Consider the following 20,891-nt stretch of genomic DNA (forward strand, 5'->3'; position numbering starts at 1 on the left):
GTTGTCACTCATTAGCTCTGTGACTCTGAGCAAGTCCCATTACTTCTCAGCCTCAGTTCAGCCTGTCTTGCCAAACTTGAGGAAAAAAAAGAGTAGTGTGTTTTTATGGCACTTCAAAACCAAGTGCTGACATTCATGCTAGCTGGGGTAGGAAACCGATGCTTTTTTGTGCAAAGTAAATTAATAAGAAATAGTTTTTTTTTTTTTCAAGGGTATTTACAGTAGAATGTTCTTTGCTAGAAGGTGGCAGTTTGTGACTTAAGATGTTTTATTTGCTCACTTTTAATAACAAAGCAAACTTGTCACTTTTATAGTGACTGCTTACTTCTGAAAGAATAGTACTCAAAACAGTTGTCAAGCTTCTGAAGAGGGAAATGAGAAAACTTGAGGACACAGCTGGGTTGTCATAATAATAGTCATCTCCCACACCCTAAATTAACAGATCCAAAGATGCCTGTATGCTACTTCATTAACCATGTGGAGACTCCACAAATCCTGGTATCTTCATACTATTCCAATGGCAGTTTCCTACCAAACGCTACTTAGTCTCATTTGCCTTTCTAGAGAGGGCTTATATTTTTGCTAACCTTAGGAAACATACTGTTTTCTTATTTCTTATTTATTTTTTCTTAAAGCAGACGTTGTAGTGTGCATTCAAAAATTTATAGAAAGCACCATACTTGAGAAAATGTGGGTGTGTGTATAATTAGCTATGGTAAAAGAGCAACAGGTTCAGGAGGTGGATTTTACCTTATGCTGCTAAATTTGATCTTGGGCATAGTCATTTAATCAGTGCACTTGCTGAGATGGCACCCTCACTGTCAAAATGACATCATTGCACTGATGACATCCACATTCTTTTTAGTCTAAAATACTAGAATCTTGTTTGGGGATAGTTATTTTCACCGTGGTTTACTTTCAAATACAGAATTGAAATGAAATATAAAACCTAGCTTGTTGTTTTCCACATTGTCCTCTTGAGGTAGAAATGCCATTAATATAGAGGTCTTATGTTGAAAACTCAAGTACAGTTTATTCACAGAAGATAACTTTATACTGTGAGTATATCAAAACGCTGTGTTAATAACCCAAGTTTAATCTTTACAGTAGGTTTAAACAGGAAATTATGGGTAGCCAAAGTAGCTGATCTTAATAAAATGCCATTTCTCCTGGTTTAAGAATTAAGATATTTTAACTTTTTTTTTCCCATTCTTTTTCAGGCTGGTACACCCCTCCAAAGGAAGATGGCTAAATGTGATGACTTGTGTATGTTTGGACCAATGTTGCTTTAAAGAAAAATCTTTCCAACATGCAGACACAAGCTTTGGGTGCCCCTATAACAACAGTACCGAAGATGTTAGCTAATAGATATTTTAGTGGATAATCTGTCAACTGATCCAGTATAAGTTACAGCCTTTCCATTTTTCTCATTTTAGGTATCTTGGACTGAGCAGTGGGGCCTTTACTGTATTTTTCTTGATAAATACATATACTGGCCACTCCTTATCATCTCTTTTTCTTGAAGGGTGAAATGTGTTAGGCAGGCAAGTCAGCATCAGGTTACTAAAGTTGTGACTTTAGGGCAACTTTCCCATTTTGAGCTCTTGCGTTATGAGGATTTGCAATATATTGTTCCATTTAAAGCCAATAAAAGTTTAATTGATGTTTAATACTGGTTTAGAAAATTTAAGGTCTTTTAAATCACAGTAGCTTTTTTTCAGGTTAAAACCATTTATGATATTGCCAAAATAATGACAGGAAACGTACTTATTAAATGGTTAAACTTTTTTTTTATGGCTATGAAGGTTTGAATTGTTTCCCGAAGATTTGCTCTTAACTGAGCTGTACTTTTTAGTTAAAGCAAAGAAGGCTGTGCCAATTCAGGCTTGTGAGTAATTTCTACTGGGGCATCAGAGTCTTGCTGGGCTGAATCTGCTTCTTCTTGTTTCAATATTATGAAGGGCTTGAAATTTAGAGCTTGAAGTTATTTAAAATACTAAGTCATTTTACGTTTCCATTTTATTAACGGGATGTTGCAATCAGTTGTAAACTAATAAACTTATAAAGTGATTGGCACAAAGACTCTTTGAACAAAAATTGCACAGTAAAGTACCGAAAGTATCTAATTTGGAGACTTAAAATTTTTGCTATATTTAAAACAATGGCTTTTACATTGAAAAACTAATAGGAACTCTACATACGTTAATTCTTTATAAAACCTGACTCAAATCAGTGTACTCTCTATTTTGTTGCCTTACCTGAATCAGTCCTGTTGGGTTGGAAATAGATTTCTTTATGTACCCAAATTTGATTTAAAAGTAAATTCTAGTTATGAAGCACTTTTAAAAACCAGAAGCACATTTTTTTCTGCACAAACCAGTTACAAAGTTCAAAAGTGTTTCTTATGCTTTAAGACTCAGTTTTTAACTTTGTAAAACCATATCCGAGAGACTTGGCACTTCTGCATTATTGTGTGTTCAATTTCTTTTTTTAAAAAAAAATTTGGCTGGGAGGACATTGGAAAAAGATTTTCTGGCATTCTTGTTCACTTGGTTACATTTGTATAAAGTTCTGATTGCCAGTTGCTCAGAAAACAAGTGACAAGGCAGAATTCTTTAAAGAATTAAAGTTCCTTAAACCTAAGGCTGAATCTTGAATACATTATTGAATTCTTTAATAACCCTGATGGCTAGCAGATTGACAGCTGCGTATTTGGCATGCTTTGTTTTTTGTTTGGTTTTGGGGTTTTTTTGTTTTTTTGTTTTTTTTGGACTTTATTTTTCATTGCAGATTTCTTTGGCAATGTACAGTAAATTTTGTAAACTTGCATCAAGTTTATGAATAAAGAACCATTTAAAAAATTACTTTGTCACTTTTCCCTGGTAAAAGATACTCTTGGCTTCAAGCGTCTGTAGGCTCTGTTGGGTTTCTGGGATAGGATTGTGAATGGTGGGATGGCCTTGTATATGAGGAGAAGCTTGTATAGACTGGGCGTACTCAGAGTTTCCTCACCCTCTTCCTTCTCACACCCTCGTTCTTAAGTGTAAATGAAAGTGTTACTTTATTTATGGCTGTCCCTAGTTCCCCTAGTTTTATAGTAATCTGCTCTCTCCTTAGCACACCCATAGTCTCCTTACACAGTTGTCAGCTTATCTCATATACAAGAAGTCCAGAGATAGGAAAACTCTAGGCACATACCTCTGCTTCTTTGAGATTTTTCCCATGTTGGTTTCATCTTTGCATAGACTGTTCTCTTAGATGTGTGGCCACCTTAATCCTTCCAGAAGTAAGATATTGGTCCTGCGTCTAGTGTCTGCTTACGAGGTGAGGAAATCTTTACAAGTGGGCCACCTCACCCCAAGCCCAAGCATATTGCCTGTCACTTTTCCTTGGCTAGAACTAGGGCCTGTGTCTACCCCTGAACTAATGGTTGATGAAAAGAATGAAACTATTATGATTAGTTTGGACCAGTGGTTCTCTGATTTGGAGGACCTGGAGACTCCTGAGACCCTTTTAGGGAGATTTTTAAGGTCAAAACTATTTTCCTAACACTAAAACATTATTTGCCATTTTCCCTCTCATTCTCTCACAAGTGTGCAGTAGAGTTTTCCAGAGGCTGTATGATGTGGTAGATGTGCAGCAGTTTGAATTCAGAAGCAGATCCAGCTGTCTTTTTTTTTTTTTTTTTTTTGCTTTTTAGGGCCGCACCTGTGACATATGAAAGTTCCCAGGCTAGGAGTTGAATCAGAGAGGCACCTGTCAGCCTGTGCCACAGCAACACCGGATCCTTAACCCACTGAGCAAGGACAGGCAGGGATCGAACCCGCATTCTCATGGATACTAGTTAGGTTTGTAAACTGCTGAGTCACAGCAGGAACTCCCCAGCTGTCTTCTTTTAAGCCAGAAATTAGGTTTGCAAGATGTAAAGATGCCATGCTATTCACTATTGTGGGGGAAGAAATTTGGGAAAGTTATTTTTTTCATAAGATGTTTTTGTGGGGGATGGATTAAAGTGAATTAATATTACAATGTTTTAATTTTTAATATGGTAACTATAATCCTTATATTTTTTGGCATCGTCAGAATTTAAGAATGTGAAGGAGTTCCGAGGCCAAAATGTTTGAGATCCACTGGTTTAGGCCAATCCAGAGCTGGGCGTCAAATCAGGGTCTTGTTAGCAGAGAAGCAGGAGGCGGAATGGATGTTAGGTGGAGATGGAGCCTATTTGCTGTGCTTATATTCTTTCTACCTATGGTTCCCAAACTGAGCTTACATCACGGGGAATTATACAGTAAAGCTAAAACTCGAGACTTCTGGGTCCCACTGCCAAATGTCTGTCAGGGGAATGCACCAAAGTATTTTCTGGGTGAATCTGATGCTACCGGCCAGGAACTAGTGCTGTGTGGGGCGTGCTTTCACAGCAATGGTAGGCGCTCCTTAAGCTGTTTTACACATTCAGAACGTGAGGGCTACACTGTGTTGAACAAAGTCGGTGATTTTCACTTTTTTTTTTAAACAGATACTTTCCAAAAATTGGACTCATGCCTTAACTGGCGTAGGGATTGTGAAGGCCAATACAGTGTTACCTAGACTCTGCCTTCAAGAACTCAGGAATTAGACTTGTACTGACAGATTAGAGCTGCAAGTGCACTGAGAGGCAAAGGAGGTGGCTATATCTTGACCGCGGGCACCTCCCTGGAACCTCCCAGCAGGATTACAGGACGCGTAACCACCACTTTCAGGCACCAGCCGGCGCCCCAAACCAGCGCCGGAAACGCTTTGGTCTGGCGTCACGTGGGCGCCCTCGCAGCAGCCCCGCCTCCTCGGCTGGCCGGAAGTGGCGCGCTTGCTTGCTTGGGCGAGCTTGAGCTGGCCCTGCGCCGTGCTCTCCCAGCTGCCGTCCTGCTTTCCGGTCGGGTTGGTGGGGCATGGAGCGGGTGAGCGGCGGCTGTGATCGCCGCGGCTCCTCCTCTGCAGACCCACGAAGCACCTTCGTGTTGAGTAACCTAGCGGAGGTGGTGGAGCGTGTCCTCACTTTCCTGCCCGCCAAGGCGTTGCTGCGGGTGGCCGGGTGAGGGGGGAGGAGGTGGGAAGCTTAACTCGGGACTTGCCGGGGTGGACGGACACGGTGGGGACCCAGGACTGACCCCGGTTCCCTACCCCTATCCTCAGGTGGCGTCCCATACGCTAGGTACCCCTACTGCAGTGCTCCCAGGGACACTTCTCAGAAGAGCCAGGTTCCCCCTAAGGTTTTTTCCGCCCCCGCGTTTTCTTCCGAACCAGCGCCCGGCACCTCCCTCTTCTCGGGGACTTTGGATCCTGCAGGAATTTATTTTTTATTTAGTCTTTTTAGGACCTGACCCAGGGCACATGGAGGTTCCCAGGCTAGGAGTGAAATCCGAACTATAGCCGCTGGCCTACACCACATCAACACGCCCCATCCCAGCCTTGTCAGCAATGCTGGATCCTTAACCCACTGAGCAAGGCCAGGGATGGAACCTGCCTTCTCATGGAAACTGGTCAGATTCCTTTCCAGAGTTGCCTGGAAGGGAACTCTACCCCTCAGTAATTTCCTGCAATAACTAAGGTGTGCTAGGAGGGTGGAGGTCTTGCGCCATGGGAGAGAGGAAAATGAACGTGTGTTCATTGCCCTTTGTGCCTTTGCATCCTCAGTGTGTGTCGTTTATGGAGGGAGTGTGTGCGCAGAGTGTTGCGGACCCATCAGAGTGTGACCTGGATCTCCACGGGCTCAGGGGATGCTGGCCGCCTGGAGGAGCATTGCTTGGTCCGCGTGGTAACCGAAGAGCTTGAGGCAAGTTAAAGGGTGTCGTGCACAGCACTTTGTGGAATTTGCGGGTCAGTCGTTGAGAACTAAATAATATACAATTTTGTATATAGCCTTATTTTTTTGTAATTTAAGGAAAAGGTCTTGTAAACATCAGTTTTAATGAGCATATTGAAAGGATGTGCCATGGTATATTGTATCCTTCTTCATATATTCGGCATTTTATGTATCCAGGTTTTCACTCTTAGGATAGTGAACACTGTTTAGAACCTTCCTTTCACCTGCCTCTCTTGTCACTGTTTTGCAGGGAAGGGAACTGAAGGATTTCTGTTGCTTAGTGTCATATAAAAATGCCAAGAACCAATACTTAAACCCAAATATTTCAACCTTTGATCCTGTACTATTTTGTATTGTATTTCTGGGCCAAAATCCAAAAGATGGACAATACCTGGGGAGGTAAAGACTGGAAGTCTTGGAGTCAGAGGGGCAGCCTCCTGAGCACAGGTTGCAGTGAGACCGGTATCTCATTTGGGAATAGGAGGGAGCCATTTGAGAGTAAATCGCCAGTCTGATGTTCTCTCATGCCCTTGTGCTTGTTTGCAGAAGGAACTCCTAAGGAACTCTTAGGAGTTCCTGCTGTGGGTCAGGGGGTTAAGAACCCAACTAGTATCCAAGAGGATGTGGGTTCCATCCCTGGTCTCATTCAGTGGGTTAAGGATCTGGTGTTGCCTCAAGCTGCCTCAAAAGTCACAGGTGCGCCTTGGGTCTGGTATTGCTGTGTCTCTGGTGTAGACTGGCAGCTGCAGCTCATATTCAACCCCTAGCCTGGGAACTTCCATATGCCTTGGGGGCGGCCCTAAAAAAGAACATTTTACATAACCACAATACAACCATCACAGTCAGTAGATTATCATTGATAACATTTCTACTACATAATCCTCAGATTCAGATTTTGTCACTTGCCTTAGTACCTTCCTTCATAGCAGGATTCAGTATAGAATCAAAGTGCTTTGGTTTTTTTTTTTTTTTTTTTTTTTAAATGGCTACACTAGCAGCACATGGAAATTCCTAGGCCAGAGATTGAATCCGAGAAACTGCGGCAGCATGGGATCCTTTAACCCTCTGAACCCACGCCTCCTGAGCTGCTGCAGTCAGGTTCTTAATAAGCTGTACCACATAGGGAGCTCCGTGGATTGTTTATATTTGTCGTGTTTTTTTAATCTGGAACATTTACTCAAGCTTTCCTTGACTTACAACTTTAAGGACCTATGTAAATTAGAAGCCAATTAAAAAATGTATATTTTTTTTGGTCTTTTGATGGCATATGGAGGTTCCCAGGGTAGGGGTCAAATTGGAGCTGTAGCCGCTGGCCTTCACCAAAGCCATAGCAATGCAGGATCCCTGAGCTATATCTGCAGCCTACACCACATCTCACGGCAATGCCAGATCCTTAACCCACTTAGTGAGGTCAGGGATTGAACCTGCCTCTCATTGATGCTAGTCAGATTCCTTTCTGCTGAGCCACCAGTTGGCCAGTTATTTTGTATAACATCTGATGTTTGTTAGATTCAGATTATGTCTTTGGCAGGAATATCACAAGTGATGCTGTGCTCTTTTTGTTGCATCACATCAAGTGGTGTATGGTTTCTATTTGTCCCATTACTGATGATACTACCTTTGATTATTTGGTTAAGGTGTTATCTGCCAGGTGTCACTACTGTAAATTTATTCTTTTCCATTGTAACTAATAAGTATTTTGTGGAGAAATGCTTTGAAACTAAGTAATTACTCTGTTTCAATTTATTCATTTATTTGTATCTATATAGACTTAGTCTGTTGTTTTATTTAGTGGGATGTATTCTGTTACTATCAGTGTTTATTTCAGTTCCTAAATTGTCCCTGCTTTGGCCAGAGGAGCCCCTTCAGCTGGCTCAGTGTCTTTTAGAGATGGCTCCATCATCTTTGAGCACTTCCTTGCTTTCTGGCACAAGATTCTTAGCACATCTTGTGTTTTGTCTGCATCAGTCTGTAATCAGTCACTTTGCCAAGAAGCCCTGGTTCTTTTAATGTAGAATGGCATTTAGAATCCAAGATTGGACAGCTCCTTGGTGTCAGAGGGCTTGCTGCTTCAAAGCCCCGTCAGTGGACAGAGCAAGGGATATATGTATGTCTTTACAAGCGTGTGTGTGTGTATACATCCATCTCTGTATTTGCACATACACACACAACTGTATTTAAATATACCTGCAAATTCATGAGTTCATACAGGTACATCCAATTCTAATCCAACACAGGATTCTTTCTGGTCTTCTCTCAGCTCATACTTATTATACCTCCCTGTTGGACAATGAGAAACCTGAATTTCATCATTCTTGATATATTGAGATATTAGATGAATGCCCCATAAGCGACGAGCCTTCTGTTTCTCCATTCTTCATGTGGATTTCCTCCTTACCCTATTTGGCTCTGGAACTCAAATCCAAAGTAGCCGGAATCCAAAGGCAGGGTTGCAGGAAACTTTCTTTTTACTTTGGTCCAAATCCTGCCCCGTCTATTTCTGAGAGTTTGTCGTTTGAGAAAATTCAAAATGTAGGCTGTGATTTTCCCAGGAAGATGTTCTTTGGAGCATCATTTATAATAAGGGAAATTAAGAACAATCTAATGTTTATCTTGTAAATAAAGTCATTAAATGATAAATGGAAAGAGAAAGTGTTGATGTAAGTGAAAAATTATATTATATATTAAACATATATTATAAAATTATATGTTTAGTTTAATCTAAATTATTAAAAGTAAAAAGAGAGAATGGAAAAGAAGCCAAATGCTAGCAGAAGTTTTCTTCAAGGGTAGAAGGGTATGAGAGTGTGTGTGTGTGTGTGAATGTTTTGTGTTTATAAACATTTTTCTTGGGAGTTCCCATTGTGGTGCAGTGGAAACAAATCTGACTAGTAACCATGAGGTCACATGAATGTTCCCAGGCTACGGGGTCGAATCAGAGCTATAGCTGCTAGCCTATGCCACAGCCACAGCAAGGCAGGATCCGAGGTGCATCTGTGAGCTACACTACAACTCACTGCAATGCTGGATCTCTGACCCACTGAGCGAGGCCAGGGATGGAACTGACATTGTCATGGATCCTACTGAGGTTTGTTAACCGCTGAGCCGCAAAGGGAGCTCCCTAAAAGTTTATATATTGTAATGGCTGTTAAAGCCAGGCAGTCTTAAGTATGAACCCAGTCATATTAGCTGTGTGATTTTGAAAATGTTACCTAAACTCTCTGACCCTCAGGTTCTCTCTTTGTGCAGTGAAAAGAAAATAATACCATTCTTACAGAGTTGTTGTAGGATTTAAATAATGAAAAGGTAATGTGTGTAACATATTATGTATAGTACCAGGAATATAATGTTTTCAGTAATTGAAATTTTTCTCTATTAGCATCATTACTAAAATTCATATACTAGGTTTATACATTGTAGAAAGCTAATGTGGAGACAAAAACATGAAAACCTTGTCCATTTCATGCTGTTTTCTTTGTGTTTGCTAAATTATCTAGTGTACATGATACTTCTATATCCATAAAATAGATTTCGCTTTTTTTTTTTTTTTTTGCTTTTTAGGGCTGCACCTGCGACATATGGAGGTTCCCAGGCTAGGGGTCCAATTGGAGCTACAGCTGCTGGCCTATGCCACAGCCACGGCAATGCTGCATCCGAGCTGCATCTGTGACTTACACCATAGCTCATGGCAACGCCAGATCCTTAATCCATTGAGTGAGGCCAGGGCTCGAACCCCCAACCTCATGGTTCCTAGTTGGATTCACTTCCCCTGTGCCATCAGGAACTCCCTGATTTAGCTTTTTTACTAGAAGTAAAGAGTGTTAGGTAACTCAGATGGGTTGGACGACTCAGTGTAACATCACAAGGAGTGCTAGGGCTATGTATTGCTCCATCTTCCTCACTGGTTTCACTCCCCCAATCTCCTTTCTCAGTTTCACTCCCCCAATCTCTCTCCTCAGTGACAACCATCTATTCATTCTCTGTAGCTGTGACTTTCTTTCTGATTTGTTATGTTTGCTCATTGTTTTGTTTTTCAGATTCCACATATAAGTGAAGTCATAATATTTGTCTTTCTTTGTCTGACTTACTTTGCTTAGCCAAATACCCTGCGGGTCCATTCATGTTGTTGCAAATGGCAAGATTTTATTATTTTTTATAGCTGAATAATATTGTCTTGTATATGTATACCACATCTTTATTTATTCATCTATTTATGTGCACTTTAGGTTGCCTCCATATCTTGACTATTGTAAATAATGCTGGAGTGAACATAGGGGTACATATATCTTTTTGGATTAGTGTTTTTGGTTTTTTCAGAAAAATACCCAGAGGTGGAATTGCTGGTTCATGTGATAGTTCTTGTTTCAGTTTTTGGGATTAGTTTTATTTCATACTGTTTTCTACAATGGCTCTATCAATTTACATTCCCATCAGCAATGCACAAGGGTTGCATTTACTCTGTATCCTTGCCAACACTTAATGTTTCTTGCCTTTGATAATAATAGCCATTCTGATTAGCATGAGGTAGGACCTCTTTCTTTTTCTTCCTAGATTCTTTTTTTAATTTGAGGAGGTATCTCACTGCGGTTTTGATTTGTGTTTGTCTGATGACTATTGTTGCTGAGTATCTTTTCATGTGTCTGTGGCCCATCTATAAGTCTTCCTTGGAATCTCTTCAGGTCCTCTGCCTGTTTTTTAACTGGGCTGTTCTTTTTTTGATGTTAATTGTACAAGTTCTTTGTAGATTTTGGATATTAACCCTCATATCAGATATATGTCTTTTGCAACTATCTTTGCCCATTCAGTAAGCTGCTTTTGGGTTTTATTGATAGTTTCCTTCGCTGTGCAGAAGCTTTTTAGTTTAATGTAGTCCCATTTGTTTTGTTTTTTTTTTGCTTTTCTTTCCATTGCCTGAGAAGACAAAACCAAAAGAAATATTGCAAAGACCCATGTCAGAGTGTATGGCCTATGTTTTCTTCTAGGAATGTTATAGTTTTAGGTCTTATATTAAAGTCCTAAATGCATTTTGAGTTTATTTTTGTGTACAGTGTGACAAAGTAGTCCAATTTGATTATTTTTGCATATAGCTCTTCAATTTTCCCAACACCATTTATTGAAGAGGCTATCTTTTCCCATTGTATATTCTGCCTCCTTTTTTGTAGTTGAACTGACCATGTAAGTGTGTTTTTATTTCTGGACTCTGCTCTGTTGCACTGATCTGTGTGTCTGTTTTTATGCCAGTACCACATTATTTTGGTTGCTGTAGTTTGAAATCACAGGTGTGATATCTCTATTTCTGTTCTTCTTTCTTAAGATTGTTTGGGCTATTTGGAGTCTTCTGGGTTTCCATACAAATTTTAGAATAATGTTGTAATTTTATGAAAACGCCATTGTTATTTTAATAGGGATCCCATTGAATCTATAAATTACTTTGGGATATATCATCATTTTAACAATATTCTTCCAAGTGATGACTCTAGCCCGTCTTGCCATTTGTGTTGTATTTAGTTTCTTTCATCATTGTCTTATGATCTTCTGAGTACAGTTCTTTTGCCTTCTTTGTTATTTTATTCCTAGGTATTTTTATTCTTTTTGATGCAGTTGTAAATGAGATTGTTTTCTTCTCTGATAATTCATTATTAGCATATAGAAACACAGTAGGATTCTGTGTATTGATTTTGTATCATGCAACTTTACTGAATTCATTTAATAACTCAGAGTTTTTGGTAGTGTCTTTAGGGTTTTCTATGTGTAGAATTATATTACACAAGCTTTGAACACAGTTTTACTTCTTCCTTTCCAATTTGGATTCCTTTTATTTCTTCTTCTTGTCTGATTGCTGTGGCTAGAACTTATAATACTTTGTTGAATAAAAGTGGCAAGAGTGGGCATTCTTGTCTTGTTCCTGACCTTAGAAGAAATATTTTCAGCTTCTCACTGTTGAGTATGATGTTAGTTGTGAATTTGTCATATATGGCCTTTAGTATATTGAGGATATTAACACACTTTCTGGAGAGTTCTGTAAATGGATGTTGAATTTAATCAAAAACGTTTCCTGCATTTATTGAAATGGGTCATATTTTTATTGTTCTGTTAATACAGTGTATCACATTGATTTGTGGATATTGAACTATACTTGCATCCTTGGGATAAATTCCACTTGATCATGGTGTATCATCCTTTTAATGTATTATTGAATTTGGTATGTTGATATTTTGTTGAGGATTTTTGCATCTATGTTCATAATGATGTTGGCTTGTAATTTTCTTTTTTTGTGATGTCTTGTTTTGGTACAGGGTGATGCCTCATAAGAATGATTTGAAAACATTTCTTTCTCTTCATTTTTTTGGAATCAATTTGAGAAGGATAGATGTTAACTCTTTAAATGTTTGGTAGAATTTGCCTGTGAAGCTCTGTTGTCCTGAACTTTTGTTTGTTGGGAGTTTTGAAATTACTGATTCAGGTTCACTATCAGTAGTTGATCTGTTGATATTTTCTCTTTTGTTCTGATTCAGTCTTTGGAGATTGTACATTGCTAGAAATTTATCCCTTTTTTCTAGGTTGACCATTTTATTGGCAAATAATTGTTCATAGCAATCTCTTTAGATCTTTTATATTTCTGTGGTGACAGTTGAATGCCTCCTTTTTATTTCTTATTTTATTGATTTCGGCCCTCTTTTTCTTGATGAGTCTGGCTAAAGGTTTATCAATTTTGTTTATATTTTCAAAGAACCAGATCTTAGTTTCTTTGGTATTTCTATTGTTTTATTGTCTCTACTTCATTTTTGTTGTTCTTGTTTGTTTTTGTTTTTTTATCTTTTTGCCTTTTTTAGGGCCGCACCCATGGCACATGGAGGTTCCCAGGCTAGGGGTCAAATCGGAGCTGTAGCTGCCAGCCTACACCACAGCCACAGCAATGCCAGATCCGAGCCATGTCTGCAACCTACACCACAGCTCACAGCAACACCGGATCATCAACCCACTGAGCAGGGCCAGGGATCGAACCCACAAACTTATGGTTCCTAGTCAGATTTATTAACCACTGTACCATGATGGGAACTCCAAAGTTGGGATTCTTTAATAGAGATTTTTTCTTGTATTCCATTGTAGGCTTATGATGGAGCATGATAATGTGAGAAAAAAGTATTTGTTCATTGTTTTCTGGTTATTTTTGTACTTTTTTCCTTCTTCTTTTCCTCTCTTCCCTTGTGATTTGATGATTATGCTTAGTGTTACATTTGGATTCCTTTCTCTTTCCTGTTTGTGTGTGTATGTATCAGTATAGTTTTTCTCTTTCTTTCTTTCTTTTTTTTTTTTTTTTTTTGCTTTTTAAGGCCACACCTGCAGTGTGTTGAAGTTCTTGGCTTCTCTGGTTAGGGGTCAAATCAGAGCTGCAGCTGCTGGCCCATGCCACAGCAAAGTAGGATCTGATCTGTGTCTGCGACTTATTCTACAGCTCATGGCAGTGCTGGATCTTCAACCCACTGAGCAAGGCCAGAGATCAAACCTGCACTCTCATGGATACTAGTCGGGTTCTTAACCCACTGAGCCACAACGGGACCTCCAGTGTAGTTTTTTAGTTTGTTGTTACCTTATAGTTCATATAATAACCCATATGTATATATGTGATTATTTTAAGTTTATGACTCTTAAGTTTGAACACATTCTAAAAACTTGCCTCCACCCCTATCTTTAATGTTTTTGACATCATTTTTTTTAATAATCATTTTTCTTTTTTCCATTATAGCTGGTTAACAGTGTTCTGTCAATTTTCTACTATACAGCAAGGTGACTCAGTCACACATACATGTATACATTTTTTTTCTCACATTATCATGCTCCATCATAAGTGACTAGATATAGTTCCCGGTGCTATGCAGCAGGATCTCATTGCTTATCCATTCCAAAGGCAATAGTTTGCATCTATTAACCCCAAATTCCCAGTCCATCCCATTACCTCCCCTCCCCCTTGGCAACCACAAGTCTATTCTCCAAGTCCATGATTTTCTTTTCTGTGCAACGGTTCATTTGTGCCTTATATTAGATTCCAGATGTAAGTGTGATATCATATGGTATTTGTCTTTCTTTTTCTGACTGACTTCACTTAGTATGAGAATCTCTAGTTCAATCCATGTTGCTGCAAATGGCATTAGTTTGTTCTTTTTTATGGCTAAGTAGTATTCCATTGTTTATATATACCACATCTTCTTAATCCATTCATCTGTCGATGGACATTTAGGTTGTTTGTGAATAATGCTGCAATGAACATGTGAGTGCATATGTCTTTTTCAAGGAAAGTTTTGTCTGGATATATGCCCAAGAGTGGGATTGCTGGGTCATATGGTAGTTCTGTGTATACTTTTCCATGTAAAGTACCTCCATAATGTTCTCCATAGTGGTTTTACCAATTTACATTCCCCCCAAAAGTGCAGGAGGGTTATCTTTCTCCACATTCTCTCCAGCATTTGTTATTTGTGGCCTTTTTTTTTTTTTTTTTTAGGGCCGCACCCTCAGCATATGGAGGTTCCCAGGCTAGGGGTTGAATCAGAGCTGTGGCTGCCAGCCTACACCACAGCCCCAGCAACTCAGGATCGAACCTGCAACCTCATGGTTCCTAATCAGATTCATTTCTGCTGTGCCACGAAGGGAACTCCTGTGGACTTATTAATGATGGCCATTTCTGACTGGTGTGAGGTGGTACCTCATAGTAGTTTTGATTTGCATTTCTCTAATAATCAGTGATGCTGAGCATTTTTTCATGTCCTTGTTGGCCATCTGTATATCTTCTTTGGAGAAATGTCTATTCAGGTCTTTTGCCCATTTTTCAGTTGGATTGTTGGCTTTTTTGCTGTTGAGTTGTATAAACTGTTTGTATATTTTAGAGATTAAGCCCTGTCAATTGCATCATTTGAAACTTTTTTCCCATTCTGTTGTCTTTTTGGTTTTTTTTGTTTTTTTTTTTTATGGTTTCCTTTGCTGTGTGAAAGCTTGTCAGTTTGGTGAGGTCCTATTGGTTTATTTTTGCTTTTATTTCTGTTGCCTTGGGAGACTGACCTGTGAAGACATTTGTAAGGCTGATATCAGAGAATGTTTTGCTTGTGTTCTCTGCTAGGAGTTTTATGGTGTCTTGTCTTCCGTTTAAGTCTTTCAGCCCTTCTGAGTTTATTTTTGTGCATGGTGTGAGGGTGTGTTCCAGTTTCATTGATTTGCATGTGGCTATCCAGTTTTCCCAGCACCACTTGCTGAAAAGACTGTCATTTTCCCATTTTATATTCATGCCTCCTTTGTTGAAGATTAATTGACCATCGGTGTCTGGGTTTATTTCTGGGTTCTCTATTCTGTTCCATGGGTCTGTATGTCTGTTTTGGTACCAGTACCACACTGTCTTCATTACTATAGCTTTGTAATGCGGCCTGAAGTCTGGGAGAGTTACGCCTCCTGCTTGATTTTTGTTCCTCAGGACTGCTTTGGCAATTCTGGGTCTTTTATGGTTCCATATAAATTTTTGGATTGTTTGTTCGTTCTAGTTCTGTAAAAAATGTCATGGGTAGTTTGATAGGAATTGCATTGAGTCTGTAGTTTGCTTTGGGTAGCATGGCCATTTTTATAACATTAATTTTTCCAACCCACAAGCATGGCTATCTTTCCATTTGTTTGAATCCTCTTTAATTTCCTTGATTAATGTTTTATAGTTCTCAGCATATAAGTCATAAGTCTTTCAGCTTCTTGGTCAGGTTTATTCCCAAGTATTTGATTTTTTGGGGTGCAATTTTAAAAGGTATTGTATTTTCTAATATTTAATTGTTAGTATACAGAAATGTGACTGATTTCTGAATGCTAACCTTATATCCTGTTACTTTGCTGAACTTGATCAATTCGAGCAGTTTTGGGGTTGAGTCCTTAGGGTTTTCTATATATAGTATCATTGTCATCATATTTTCTTTTCCTTTCTTTCTTTTCTGTTTTTTATGTATCCCTTAACTACTTTTTGTGTCTATAGATGATTTTACTACTTTTGTTTTTCACATTTCCTACAGATTTTTATATTTCTAGTTTTGGTCTTTCTCTTTTTCATTTAGAGAAGTCCTTTTAACATTTCTTGTAAAGGCAGTTTAGAGATGCTGAACTCTTAGGGTTTATTTATCTGTTAAACTCTGTCATTCCTTCAGATCTGAATGATACCCTTGCTAGGTAGAGTGTTCTTGGTTGTAGGTTTTTTCCTTTCATCATGTTGAATATATCATGCCATTCCCTACTGGCCTGCAGAATGTCTACTGAAAGTCTCCTGACGTTGTGGGAGATGCCTTAATCCCACTAATTGCCTTTTCCTTGATTCTCTCCTAATCTTTAATTTTTGCCATTTTAATTATAATGTGTCTTGGTGTGTCTTGTGTCTTGGACCTCTTTGAGTTCATCTTGTTTGACACTCTGTACTGCCTGTCCCTGATAACTGTTTCCTTTCCCAGGTTAGGGAAGTTTCCAGCTATGGTTCTTCAAATAAGTCCTGTCTCTTTCTCTCTCCTCAACTTCTGGGACTTTATAATGTGAATGTTAGTACTCTTGATGTTGTCCCATAGGTTTCTTAAATACTCTCATTTAAATTTTTTTTTTTCTGTTCAGCTTTAGTTACTTCTGTTGCTCTGTCTTCTAGTTCACTCATCCATTTGTCTATCATCTGATTTGCTGTTGGCTCCTTTTTGTAGTTTTAATTATTGTTATTTTCAGCTCTGTTTGGTTCTTCTTTTTGACTTACTGCTAACCTTCTCACTGTATTCATCCATTCTTCTGAGTTCTTTGAGCATCTTTGTGAACATGACTTTGTATTAGGTAGATTGCTTATCTTCACTTCGCTTAATTCTTCCTGTGGGATTTTATCTTATTCCTTTGTATGGAACGTATTCCCCTGTCACTTCATTTTGCTTGATTTTCTGTTTTTATTTCTTTGTATTAAGTAGGTCAGTTATGTTTCCTAATCTTGGAGAAGAGATGCCTCATGGGGCTTGGAAGCACAGTTCCCTTGGGTCACTAGAGTGATAAGCCCTAGGAGTGCCCCTTGTATGGGCTCTGAGAGTCCTTCTCCTGCTGCAAGGCTGACTGCTGTGGGTGTGCTGGTAGGCAGGGCTGGCATCCTGGCTTGGTTGGCCACCAGGTGCTGCGTCATGTGGAGGTTGCCAGATGCTGGTGGGTGGGACTAGGTCTCAGTGAAGTTGGCTCTGGGGCCTGGGGAGGGCCAGGGCTTATTGCAACTTGCTGGTGGGTAGGTAAGCCCTTGGCACTAGTATGCTAGAGGGAGGGCTGCAAAATGTGTTAGCCAGCACACATGTCCTCCTGCTAGAACAAGCTCACATAAGTGGCTGCTGCTAGATTTATGTCCCAGGTGGGTCTCTCTCAGGTTCCTTTTAAATTCCTGCCTCTGAGCTGGGACTCAGAGCATAAGAGATTTTGCATGCACCTTTTATGAATGGATTCCCTATTTCCTCCAGCCTGGTAGCTCTTCTGTGCGCAAGTGCTGCTGGCCTTCAAAGCGAGGTGTTCTGGGGGCTCATCTTCCTGGTGCAGGATCCCTGGGATGGGGAGCTGAGTGTTGGGCTCCGATTCCTCACTCCTTGAGAGAATCTCTGCAATTGTGATTATCCTCCTGTTTGTGAGTTGGCTGTTCTGGGGTGTGAGTCTGGACAATACCGTCTTCCAGTTTCCCCATTCCCCCTTTCTCATGGTGGTTCCTTCTTTATTCTTTAGTTGTGGGGATTTTTTTTTTTTTTTTGCTAGTCTTGAGGTTGTTCCTATCGATAATTCCTCCGTAGCTAGTTGTAGTTTTGGAGTGGCTGTGGTAGGATGTGAGCACAAGGTGCTATTACTTTGCTCTCTTAGCTGCTCCTCCCCAAATTATATTCCTTAAAAATGCCTTGTGGACCATCCATAGGTCTTATCCAGCCCTGAGGCCACTGCAGGGTCATCATTCTGTTGCAGTATCTTCTATGAGTTTGTGTGTATGGAATCTACTCTGAAACATCTTAACATTCCCAGATCAATATTTTCATGTAATCCACGTTGAGGTTTTGTCATGTGCTAACTGCTTCATTCCATTTTGTTGGTAAAAATCTTTGAAATTTTTAGAAGGAAAAATATGCTCACCCTTTTCATTTAGTTCGTCTACTTTGCCCCTTGTCTCTAACAAACTTACAACATGATGTTTGGTGGAAAACATGAGTCTGAATAAGCCCAGGCTGTAAGTGGAGATTAAGGCACAAATAAGAATGACTGGGATGTCAAGGATGTCGCATATGAAGTCACTGGTTCTGAGGGACTTTAGGAAAAGTTTTGTAGAGGATATGGCACTTAAGCTGTTTCTTGGGGAAAACAACCTTAAGTCAAGTACAAAAGGAAAAGAACTTCACAAGGGAAAAAAATTTATATACATATATTATAAATATCTATATATATGAGTTTGTCTGGATAATAGTAAGCCAGAGATTCCTGTAGAAAACTAGTTGGCAAGCTGGAAATGAAGGCATATATTATTTAATTTGATAGGCAGTGGAAAGAGGAGTGATACAGTCTGTATACTGTCTGTCTGTTGCTGAGATGTTTCTGTTGTCGTGATACCTGTTCATATAAAGCAAATGGAATATTTTGCTGGTACCCAATGTTTTTGGCTTTTTTTGTTTGTTTAAGAGCTTGAGTTGTGAAAATGAACTCCTTGAGTCAGGCTGGAATGAGTGTGATGTGAAGAAATAATAGATGTTCAAGAAATGAATGAGCTGAAAATGAAAGGAGTATGAGTGAAAAATGAATGAGAAGTGGATGAACTTAGAATGCTAACACTGATCTAAAGGAGGGTAGGGCAACAGAAATTTGGACCAAGGCAAAACTATAAGGGGCCACAAAAGCAATCATGGATTCCTGTGATCAAATTTTAATTTTTTTTCTTTTGTAGAATGTCCATATCTTACCACGGACAGTTCTTTACATGGCTGATTCAGAAACTTTTATCAGTCTGGAGGAGTGTCGCGGCCATAAAAGAGGTGAATTTCAAAGGAAACAGTTTTGAATTTTTTTTGTTTCTTTATGTACCTGTGTTTGGACATAAATACTGGTCTCATTCTTAGAGCAATGAGGCTATGAGCCCACTCTCTGCAGAAGGCCTCAATATATTCTCTTTGAACTTTGAGGAACCCTCAAAGATTTCTAAACTGTGTGGTACAATTGAAACTAAATCTTTGGAAAGTGTTTTTCTCATTTTGAAATATTTTAACCCTCCAGGGACTTTTTTTTCCTGTTTAAAACAAGATGTCTCTCTTTGACTATTCAAGCCTTTTGTCGTGTTGGATGACCATTTACCAAAGTTATCTGTAGATACTGTGCATTCTTCTTGGCTTGCTAAGTGAAGACGTGCCTAAGTGTCCCAAGATGGGCACAATGAGGCCCAGAGTTAGACTTAGCTAGTGGTACCATTGCCTGATTTGAATCCAGGTGATTGTGTAGTAGAAAAGTCATTATGGGGAGTTCCCGTTGTGGCACAGTGGTTAGTGAATCCGACTGGGAACCACCGGGTTGCAGGTTCGATCCCTGGCCTTGCTCAGTGGGTTAAGGATCCGGCATTGCCGAGAGCTGTGGTGTAGGTTGCAGACACGGCTCGGATCCCGGATCCCGAGTTGCTGTGGCTCTGGTGTAGGCCGGTGGCTACAGGTCCAATTCGACCCCTAGCCTGGGAACCTCCATATGCCGCGAGATCGGCCCACAAAAATGGCAAAAAAAAGACCAAAAAAAAAAGAAAACAAAAAGTCATTATGCTTTAATATCAGCTGAACGGATGTCAGATCTAAAATTCAACTGCTACTGCTGATGTCATTGAAGCAGAAGCAGCATGTGAACAAATGGAAAAGGGAAATTGGCAATGCTGAAGGTCAGACTTAGAATTTAACATATAAAACGGGCTTGAAACAGAAAACATTTTGTTGTGAATCCAAGCTTTTAGATTTCCTTGTAAAGCGTTCTGGTGTAAAATGACTTAAATTTTATTTAATATTTGCTTTTTTTTTTTTCCCTCCTTGAAGCATTAGACTTTATTAAGTGGATGACTTTGAATAATCTTGCTCCTGTCATTACAGCCAGGAAAAGAACTACTATGGAAGCAGCATTTGCCCTTGAGAAGCTCTTCCCAAAACAATGCCAAATCCTTGGGATTGTGACCCCAGGAATTGTAGGTGAGAGAATACCAGCTTGATTCCCTGCCTTGCATTAACGTGGGGTCCTATAGATTGGTGTGTTATTTGTAGCCTAAAGCACATATTTTTGACCTTCCAAAATTCAGTAAAGTTAGTCATATGTACCATTGTATTATATTTGACTTGTTAGGTTATTGTGGTTAATATTTGAAATCTCAGGGCTGTCCATACAAACCAAAATGTAATTCAGATCTTTCCAGCAACTGCTCATAAGAGAACAAAGATCTCATTCTTCCTCCCTACAAATCAGAAAGTAGTAGTGAGCATTCTCACTTTTGTCACTTCAGCCAGAAGTGGGTAGGGATGAGCTAGGGCTAGGATCAGGAGCTGCAGGCTGCCTTAGTAGGAACACAGGGACGGCCTTCCATTTCTCATTTTGGTTGCCCCTATTTAAAGTTTATAGCATGAGGTTGTGGCCTTTTCCAAGTTCGGTGTTGGTGAATTTTTGCTGGTTTTAATTTTTGATTCTCTTCTCTAGCTAATGGGGGAGTGGGATCCTGTCCAGGCAGCCATCGTGCCACAGTTCAGATCCCAGGCCTGGGATCCCAGCTGTACCACTTAGTATCTGTACGACTTTGGGCAAGTTAGCCGACCTCGTGGAGTTTCAGTTTCCCCATCTATGAAATGGGGGTGGCTGACAGTACCTCCTCACAGGGTTTGAGGAGTAAGTGATTTAGCGCATGTACGGTATTAAAAATTGAGATATACAGGAGGCAGGGAATAAATGTTGGCTGTTACTATTTTCTTTGTTCCCCGCAGTAGTACTCCATAATTGGCATTTCTAGTCTTCACCGAGTAACTCTGGATGAGAATTTGAGTCT

General features: G+C 39.7%; 2 protein-coding genes across 5 annotated transcripts in view; both read left to right on the plus strand.

The window, feature by feature from the left end:
* The window catches only part of UBE2Q2 (ubiquitin conjugating enzyme E2 Q2), a 60,538-nt gene extending 57,881 nt beyond the window's left edge, over nucleotides 1–2,657 (plus strand). For all 4 annotated transcript variants that reach the window (XM_047794960.1, XM_047794959.1, XM_047794956.1 and 1 more), the window contains one exon: nucleotides 1,221–2,657. In XM_047794960.1, the coding sequence (XP_047650916.1) occupies nucleotides 1,221–1,252 (32 nt within the window). In that variant the 3' untranslated portion in view covers nucleotides 1,253–2,657. The remainder of the gene's footprint in view (nucleotides 1–1,220) is intronic.
* Nucleotides 2,658–4,776: 2,119 nt separating this feature from the next.
* The window catches only part of FBXO22 (F-box protein 22), a 34,071-nt gene continuing 17,956 nt past the window's right edge, over nucleotides 4,777–20,891 (plus strand). The window contains exons 1-4 of the mRNA XM_047794675.1: nucleotides 4,777–5,071; nucleotides 5,674–5,812; nucleotides 18,780–18,867; nucleotides 19,954–20,049. Of these exons, the coding sequence (XP_047650631.1) occupies nucleotides 4,929–5,071; nucleotides 5,674–5,812; nucleotides 18,780–18,867; nucleotides 19,954–20,049 (466 nt within the window). The 5' untranslated portion in view covers nucleotides 4,777–4,928. The remainder of the gene's footprint in view (nucleotides 5,072–5,673; nucleotides 5,813–18,779; nucleotides 18,868–19,953; nucleotides 20,050–20,891) is intronic.

This window comes from Phacochoerus africanus, chromosome 9, assembly GCF_016906955.1.
Source record: "Phacochoerus africanus isolate WHEZ1 chromosome 9, ROS_Pafr_v1, whole genome shotgun sequence".
NCBI classification, from domain to species: domain Eukaryota; kingdom Metazoa; phylum Chordata; class Mammalia; order Artiodactyla; family Suidae; genus Phacochoerus; species Phacochoerus africanus.